The 9,840-nt window shown below is 39.3% G+C and overlaps 1 protein-coding gene across 1 annotated transcript in view; it reads right to left on the bottom strand.

Annotated features, from left to right (window-relative positions):
- Window positions 1-702: 702 nt before the first annotated feature.
- shisal1b (shisa like 1b) overlaps window positions 703-9,840 on the bottom strand; it is a 40,403-nt gene continuing 31,265 nt past the window's right edge. Inside the window, exon 5 of the mRNA XM_041039281.1 lies at window positions 703-3,892. Within this exon, the coding sequence (XP_040895215.1) occupies window position 3,892 (1 nt within the window). The 3' untranslated portion in view covers window positions 703-3,891. The remainder of the gene's footprint in view (window positions 3,893-9,840) is intronic.

Below are 9,840 nucleotides of genomic sequence, written 5' to 3'. Positions count from 1 at the left end.
CAAAATGGATAGTTGCTAGAGAGTCCTGCTTTTGTTAACCTTTGTCAGACACCCATCTCACTACCATAGAAGCATTTGAAAAAAATGGAAATATGGTGAAGAAAATAGGAAATAGGTAAACAATTAAAAGGAGCTCAAAAATAAAATTAGCAAAATGAAAGACAAATGAAAGAGAAGAAACAAATAAATATTAATTTGTTCTATCAAATCACTTAAGGTTATTTCTGTTTCTAACCAACTTTTTGCACTCCATTTTAATTTGAATTAAAACAGTACACTAACTTTACTTACTGACATGTCAGGTTAGATTCTAGACTTTTCTGATAACATTTTACTAACTCCAGGGTCTGTAGGAGCTTGGCTTCAAAGGCTTAATGAAATAAAAGGGTTTATTTTTTCCAAACAACACATGACAGAGGGATTTAAACACATTGGAAAAGATAAAACTTTATTTTTCCCTGTCGTGACAATACAAAGTCAACAAGTGCAGTAACAATCCAACTGAAAACGGTACTGAACATTCTATCTAGTAGTAAATACATAGACAGAACGTGGTGCACATTATCACCACCACCACACCCAAAAAGTGAGGTATCAACCACTACAAAGCATCTGTGTACAGGTGGGTATTCAACTGTAAGGCAACTGTTACCATGACAACCCGGAGAGACTGAAACAGATGTGCGCTCCCTTCTTCCCACCTTTTTTTTTTTTTTTTTTAATTTATTTATCATTATTATTTTTTTGGGGGGGGGGGGGGGGGGGGTAGAGGGTTGAGCTGATACGATTTACAGTACCACATCACATCAGGCCAGAGTTAAGACTGTTTTCAACAAAACAGAAAACATCACAAAACCAAGTTATAACATTTTAAGAAATGGGGGAAAGATTCCTTATGTGTCTCTTGAAGGAATCATTTCTGACCCTGCTAATGCTTGTCAGAAGCAAAATTAAGTTTTTCTTTTTTCCCTGGGTGTGATTATTACTTTACTGGTGATAAAAACAAACCTCCTTTGCCTTATTACAGGTCAGAACACACAACCGAGAGCCCTGAAAAGAGACATGTTCTCTAACATATTAGATTTTTCCTGCTTATCCAGCACTGAGGACTAATTAAATCCACTTTGTGCTTCTGCACCTGTTAAAAAATTCTCTTCCCTGTTTGCTGCTGCTGATCACACTCTGGGAATAGGGAGGCAGCTACACAGAGAGAGCAAAAGAGTGTAATTTAGAACCACTGCGGATCTCTGGGCCAATTATTTCACTTGGACACATCCTGTTTCTCTGCCCCTGAAAGCGATGGCATGAGCCTGCTGGGGCACACATGCAATTAAACTTTAGCCATTGAAATGGGAATTAACTTGCTTTAACAACTCAGCAAATGCGAATATTATTGCTGATAACTGAGGATGACGCCCGGCAGGCCCCACTCACAGCACTTGACTAGAGTTCGGTCAGGGTCCAATTTAAATTTCATGAAACAGAGAGGATAAATATGATGGCAAGACCCAGTGAGCTGGCTCAGAGCCCCCCTTCAGCAGTGCCTCGTTTAACTGTTTCTCTTGTTAGCTTTTGACGAGGACATTGCAACATGTGCACGGACCAGAGATTCTGCGCACGTACAGGCTCAGCAGCTGCCAGATTACTAGTTACAGATACAAGACTGGGACAGGTACCCCTCTTGTACTGTACCTACTGTCCACCTGGTCTTCACACTACGTTGCTCATATACAGTCTGGCATCAACAGCTGCTTTGTTTGTTCTCCTTAGACGGAAAGGACAGCATTTTATGATCACAGAGAATTTATCTCAGCAGTTAATTCAGATTTGAGCATGAAGCATTTCTTTACAATGTCATGGTCTTCGAGCTGAAATAGTTTGTCCTCTTATGTTGGGCGAAAGGAAATTAATCTGGAACAATTTTGATAATCAAGTTATTTAATTTTTTTTTCAAGCAAAAATGGCACAATAATTCCCTTGTTCCTGCTTCCTGCTGCTTTTCTTTATCTAATGTGGTAGTTAATTGAATATCTTTTGTTACTGGACTGTTTGTTGGACAAAAAGAATAATCTGAAGACATCACCAAACTGTTACAGGCATTTTTCACTATATTCTGACACTTCATAGACCAAACGATAATTGAGAATATAAGTGGCAGATCGATCAATAATGAAATTAATCTTGCGGTCGTGGAGGATTTTATTTTGATAACTGATTATTCATTTTTGTAATTTTTCATTTGCTGGTTCCAAATGCAAAGATTTTATGCTTTTCTTTGTCATATACAACAGTGAACTGGAAATCCTGTGGTTTTGGACTGTGAAATATCTGACTCAGGCTGTCAGAGATCAGTTTTATCGTTCAAATCATTCATTGATTAATTGAGAAAATAATTATTAATATTCAGTAAGTAGAGACTTTTCTTAAAAAAAAAAAATCACTGTTTTCACTTGGCTCCATACAAAACTGACACAGAAATGGCTGAAGACCTTTTTCAAATGAGTTCATTATCCAGAAATACTGAATGTCCGTTTCATTGACTCCATCTTCATTTTAAATGTAAACCGAGCCGAGCTCCTCAGTGATTACCCAGTGCTCATTTGGCTGGCCCCTCTGACTTTTACATACCATGTCATCCTTCTGATTAAGCTACTGTACATTATTGCTGACAGTGAAGGGGATTTTAATGGATTTCTTAACATTTCTGTTATGGCTAATCGCTTACAATTGTCTATTACCAGTGTGGGATATGGAGTGCTCCTTATAAAGGAACCTAATGGATATTCATTTGCATCATATTGCTAATGGAGCTGTTTTTCAGGCAGCTCTGGTAATGAGGAAGGCCAAACAAGTCATTGGATGAGTTTACAGAGGCAACTGTCTCATACTAACTTTATATGTTCTGGTCTCAAATGGGGTTGAAGGCTCATAGCTAAAGGTTAAGGTTATGTCTAACTTAGCAAAAAGCTCTTTGCTGTTCTGAAGGCATCCCTGATCCTCGTTAATGTTTTGGGTGAAGTAATTTATTCAGGCTCAAGATCCCTTTCCTTATCTTTGGTAAGACCAAAGAGAAATCTTGATGACCTAATGTAAAACCTTTAGATCTACAGCAGTTTAACTGTATGGCGTTATGTCCTTATCAGACACATTACAATATAGAGAAATCACTTGTTTTGCAGAAAGGAGACCTAAAACATTTCATACAAGATATTGTTTTTCAACATGGCTGCTGAGACATTTTGTGTCTGGTTTCAGTAAGTAACAAAAACATTCTACTCTAAGTGAGATGCTCAGCATCAACCTAAGCTGTTACATGTTGCGAATGTTAATCACTCATATATTTCTCTGGCTAGTTCACATAAATAAATCACCAAATAGATAACCCACAACTGTGTCTAACTGCTACTGAACACAAACTGACACAGCAGTGTAATAAACATTTTATATCTAGAAAAATGAGATTTTTTTGTTGTTGTTCAAAAACAGGCAAGCTTCCTTGCTTGCAAGTACAGTTTATCCAGTTCATCTTGGATTTGTTTGGGATACTGCAGGCCTTGGTAGCCATTTCAGGGCATCACTGAACACCTCTAAGCAGCTGAATGTGTCTGCCACTCCTATGCCATGGCAGCAGCAGTACTGTTCTCTGTCTTTCCCTTCAAACTTTGTTCAGCTGTGTTTCTAAATGCCATATCAGCCTGCTTCTGTCAGTCCACGGGTGTTTTGTGCTCATTAGAAAGGGGCAGTAGTAACTTCTAACTACTACAGTATGGCTAGCCCACCAGTAGTCTTTGTATCTGTGGTCCAGAGAGGGGCATCTGTCGGGCATCTCCTCTGTACCACGTAAGGGAACAAGGTGTTGCTACTCTTCGGTTTGTCCACTTGCTGCATCATTCTGCCCAAGAAAAGAAAAACAAGAAACTGAGCATCAAAATACACTCATGACCTTGGAAATAGCAGTTTGATAAAAATGTTTTTATACATTGTCTACCTTTTTCCTTTTTCGGATACTTTAAACTACATCTTTTTTCGTAGCAAGATGACAGGAAATGAGAAAGAGAAAGATAAAACAAATGCCTATGACCCAGTTTGAATCAGGAACAAGCCAAGAGGTGTGCTGGTCATATTCTTTGGCCAGGTGATAATCAGGTGAAATTTCAAGGAAAAATAGCTAGCTTTTCTCAGTACTACTTTTTGGTAAAGCCTTGGCAGATTGGCAATCGATTATGAAAATAATTAATTAGTTGCAGCAATAATGGCGTCTAAACCATTTCCGTAACAAAGGGCATACTCCAGAAACTGATGAAAGCCACATGATGTGGTTGAAAGTTTTGTACACCCGAGTAAGTAAAGTAGAAACACTTTAGGATCACATACATACATGGATCATGGCACGTGGATCACACAGAATGAAAACAGTTAAAAAATGGAGGCTATATCATTTATTTATCCTGTCCAAATAGCCATTTTTAAGCCCAGAGTGCACGTCTGCTTCAAATTTCACCGAACACAGAAATTATTTGGGAGAAATTTCCTGGATCCTATTGAACAACTTAGACATGGCTGAAACTTTCTCAGATCACGACGTGTGTGCTTTCTGCTTCATGGTCCACACTGATTGTTATATAACAACATACTGCAGTTAAAATCAGCTCAAAATCAGGCCTGAAAACACAAAAACTAATAAAATGGGGCAGCTTTGCTTTTCAAAAAGCAATCAGATTTACATGAATATTTCACAAGTCTGTGATTCTTGTAAAGACTCTAAGCCCACCCCAATCTATGAATCACATTCACAGCACTCATTCCTGCACCCCAAAATAATATAACAACATTGTTAATGGGAAAATAAAAATGTCCACCTCCTCATCTTATTGATTTTCCTTGCATTTTTGTATCAACACAGAATTATTTATCATCAGTATTTTTACAACTTGGTTATTTTATTGCACTCCAGAGAAAATGACTAAAATGCAACGTAAAGTTGTGACAAAAGATCTAATAAAAGATCACAAACATTGCTCAAAAATAAACATAAAAAACTGCAGCAACCTCTTTTGCTCGTGGTAATGCCAAAAGTCATTCTACAACTTGCAGAGCGATAAACTTATTCCCCTGCTCTTTCCCTTTAGCCTGCAGCAGAACTCTGTGCCTGGCTGCCTTTGTAGCATCTGTGATGTTAATTAACTCACACCACATGGAGAGTGTTGCTTTAATTGGACAAGGTCTTGGCATTCTGCTCTGTGGACAGACAGGCCAGGAATAATTTCATAATTCTATTATTACCACAGAAAGCCAACCAGTTAGTTCATAGATGGATGTGACAGGAGACAGAGCTTTGATCACACTCTGACAGAAAAGAACAGGGGGAAAAGTTGGAGAGAAAAGTGTGGCTGGGTGTCATTTCCTCTGCAGAAAGACCGGCAGGTGTTTAAGTGCTGGCATTAGGAATGGCTACCTATGACCAAAGTGATGTAACAGACAGGCCAAGTGAGTGATGGAGACTGCAATTACTAGACTGGGTGATAACGCTGAATCACTGAGATCTGACTGGAAGAGGCAGTGTTACGGTTGCTGGTGAGTCAAGTATATGCTGAATGTGGTGACAGATGCCACCTCACATGGGCCACTCTATCCATGGCTAAGCTCAGCTGGCCCAGTAAGCTACCATCCTTGAGTGAGTGGGTAGATATTGGCATGATGTGCAGCTGCGATTTGGTGCCAAGTGATTTATGAACTGCCAAGAGAAACTCTGACGTGTTCTGGTTGATGTGCAGTGGTGTCATTTGATGTTGCCCAACATCTTGTTTCTCCCACTTTTATGTATGACACTTCTGGCTGATTTTCAGCATACATCAAAAGTGCTATATCTAAGTATTTGCTGTTTCTAGATAGCCAACATTAGCATTAACAGCTGTTTACTCACCAGTCTGCAAGAAACACTGTGACTTCACTCTCAAACTACATTCCTGCGCTCGCCAAGAGCTGTCTGTCTTCGTGTAAACTCTTGTTTAGCTTCTATTTCTATCGCTTCATTTATTTGCCACCAAACATGCTTTCTTTTTCTCTGGGCAGAGGACAGACTGGATGTTGGCTCACTATTGCCTCTTGAGGAACAAAGTGGTATTATGTGGCAGGGCAAGGCAGGCTAGCTGGTTAGAATGCTAACTTTAGTAGATATCTCTGCAACACAACACTCGGACGTCTTTTACGTAACATTAAAGCTTTTACTTCTTCACATTCTATTGACAAGTTTTGTGAATTTTAAATGTTTCAAACTAAAATACTGACATGCACCAAACTCACACCAAATAGGCAAGCAAAGGAACAGCTTATTTTTATCTTGATCGCAGTTATTTTTGCACTGTAAGTCTTCATCGGCACTGACTAAAGCGAAACGTAATTCGTTTGAAATGTGCAGTAAAACCAGACTGTATTAGCAGCAGCAGATCAAATATTTCTTGCAGTGCTTAGATGGAGAATGTCAAAGCGGGCACACTACACAAAGAATTCTAAAGTAAGTGGTAGTATAGGAAAATTCTCACTTCCAGCTCCTTTTTAAAGTTTCTTTCTGCTGTCAGGATATTCAGAAGATGCTGCTGCTCTCCAGTTCAAGAGGTGGATTGGGGAACAAAGAGGGCTGGCCAGACTTTTAATGCCCTATTAGGCACAAGTGGACAACCAATCAGGGCTTTAATGCTGCTGAGTGCTTTATGGCAGTAGAGCAGGAGCTTCCAGGAACAGCTGAGTTTATTGCCGTTTAAGGGTTACATAAGAGCCCTGCTTAGATTTGTGATGCCAAAATGTTTTTTTTTTCTTTCTGTGGCAATGAGATAAGCCTAGTGCAGTGTTTCCCAATAGATTCTGTCTGATGTACCACCACAGCCCTGTCAAATCGGCTCCAGCGCCCCTTAATTAAAACCACCCGCCATGTTCCAAATGTGTTAATTTGAATGGATTTTAAACTGGATATTTAAAGGAATAGTTTGACACTGTGTATTCATGCAGAAAACTAGATGAGAAGATCAATACTCATGTTGATCTCATGTTGGCACTGTAAATACGTAACTGGAGCAGAAGCTGTTTAGAATAGCATGTCTGCTTTTGAAAAACTGACTTTTTTTTTATCAGTCATTGACTGGGATGTTGCTGCCATTAAATGCCACATTACTCTGAGTAAACTCCCATCTGTTGGCAATTCCTTGCTCATAAAGAAACAATGCATTCTTCCTATAAAATGAAGATAAACTATAATATCAGACCCTTTTTTTCTCTCTCCTGGATCACACATCATTTGGTAAGAAATTACACCAGTTGAGTTTCTTTTATTTGTTCAAACTGAAGTGAATAAATGAATAGGAGATTTTAATAAAGGGTATCCACAGAGAGAAAGTAACAACAGTTTCCAAGGCCGCCCACACTGAACCCCCAGCAGACATGCAGCAGTACATACCAGCCCGCTCACGTAGTGATATGGTAAACAGTTTTCCCACATGCTGAACACCAAGCTGCACTTTCTCTGAAGAAGTAGATCTGTGCATGTGTAGAAATGATACTTTGACTTGCTTGTCAGGGTTTCTTTGCTGCACTGGTAACCATTTATGCTGGATTCCTGAGTTGCTGTTCAACTGGGTTGTTTTTAGATGCAGCTGCACCAGTTGTGGGACTTGACCCCATCTTTGTTTGTTTACATTTGGCCAGCAGATGTTCGACTAAGTGGCCCCAGTTTTCTGAGCCATTACCCTGCATCCTCTCTGGGGATAAAGATCTGTACCCCCGCAAATAAACCAAGGTCCATCCAATGACGCACTGTGTGGGCAAAGTCGACTCTGATATACATACAGTATCACCCAACATGGTTACTTAACACATTTAAGAAAAGGTGCAAGCATTATCTGGAGCGTGAGAAGTGCTTCACTGTGTGAAACGACAAATAGGCTATTCTAATCTTGCCCCAGAAACTGCTTGTGACTGAATTTAGCTCCCAGCATCTGTCACTTTTTTTTCCGTTGTGAATGATTGTCCGGGAATATTTTTAGTTCTTTGTAAATGCTGTCCTGTTTATCAAAAAGTTATATATTTTTTTAATAGAAAGATGTGCACGGTTATTCTACAGTGCCATCCATCCTGAAGCAGTTTCCGTCACTCATTATTGGCATGAATTACGATGCTCTCATTTTCATGCATGCTCTCATTTTCTAGGCCCACTTTGTCAATGAGCATTTTGCTGAAGTTTTGAACACCTTTTAATAGACATCCTGTAGTTTAAAGCTGGAGAGCTGCCATTACAGGTCAGCCTCGCCAGTCTAGGATTGATGAGTCCTATCATACTGAACTGACTTCATGTCTAATGAGGAGGCTCCATGGATATGTCCAGTCTTAGTTAACTACGTTTTCACCAGCAGAGCAGCCCCAGGATCCCTCTGCAGCACCCCAGCTCCTCTATCTATGGCTCCCACTGTCCACACTGCTTCTCAAAGCCATTTGTCAAACCTCTGTTCACATTAAATTATCATGACCTGAGATGTCTACCTCTAGGAAGAGACTCTAAGCTCCAGTCGGAGAGATAGGGTGCACAGTGGCTGAGATGGAGAGCTGAATGAAAAATTGACTGCACAAAAATGTAGGTTTGTTCAGACTGTGCTCTATTATTGTGTAGCTATATTATGAAAAGTCTGAACAATGTCTGCCAAAAGAAGAAAAGTTCCCTGCGGCTGCTGTATGTTATAGTTCACTCCTGGTGTTGTAAATCATCCTGTATGTTTTAACAACAGTCACACACAGTCTAACACACCCTGAGACTCCTGTGTCTGCTCTCAAAGGTAATAAAAAGATAAACTAAAAGGGACAACAGATGGTGTTTTGCTATAGAAACTCCATGAAAGGTTTCTAATGTGACGGCGAGTCAAATCCTTCAGGTTAAATATGAGTTAGGGGCCCCTCGCGGATAGTGAAGCCTTCACATTATTCTGTTCTTTTCTATTCATTAATGATGGCAGCTCTCTAATGAGCCGGTCAGACTTAAAACCAAGAAAATTTTTCTTTAAAAAAAAAAAAAAAGAGGTTGATGCTATTTTGAGATGAAAGACAAATACAGATCAGATGCTTTGCAGAAAATTATCCATTAGTGGGTTGAAGGGGTCTTAAAATATTGATTAAGTCTGTATTCCTTAGTCAGAGAGAAAACCATATATTGAAATGATGGAACTCTTTACCAGTGAGTTGCTATGATTTAAAAAGGAATAGAGTTATCAATATTATTAGCTGGCACTAATGATGTGTGTTTGCCTCTGTGTGTGTGCACTACACTCGTAAAAAGGAACGCAAGTAAACTGGGAGCCTGATGTCTGAGCTTCCTCCCTGTTGGCTTGGGGAAAGTATGTTAGAAATGCTCTAATTTGTCCTTCTAGACACAGTGTTTCCCTGTCATGTTGCTCTCTATGTAACAAAACACGGAGTACAAAGAAAAACAGGCAGACAATAAAATGAGACACAAAGAAAAACAATGAAGAAAGAAATGAGGTAAAAGAACAACCCTGAAAGGGACCATTGAATTTGTTTCTAAGCATCTTTTTCAGTCATTGCTTTTCCAAACCACAACAAGAGTCTCTGCACTGTAGTATGCTTATCAGACAGTGTTTCTCATACATTGACTTATTTGTGGCAACACTATCAACTGCTATATATTCATTTTCTTATTTTTCTATTTTCAAATGTGTACATTATATTAAGTGTATCACATTGATTCACTCATCCCATCTCTGTCCTGCTCTCTCACTCTCTCTCTATCTCTTGCAAAGCAACAGACAATGGACCTGTCTGTGCATCAAAACAATGGTCATA

The sequence above is a fragment of the Toxotes jaculatrix genome, chromosome 5, assembly GCF_017976425.1.
Source record: "Toxotes jaculatrix isolate fToxJac2 chromosome 5, fToxJac2.pri, whole genome shotgun sequence".
In the NCBI taxonomy this organism is placed as follows: domain Eukaryota; kingdom Metazoa; phylum Chordata; class Actinopteri; family Toxotidae; genus Toxotes; species Toxotes jaculatrix.
Note: the sequence above shows the minus strand (reverse complement) of the source record. Positions and strands in the feature narration are given on the sequence as shown.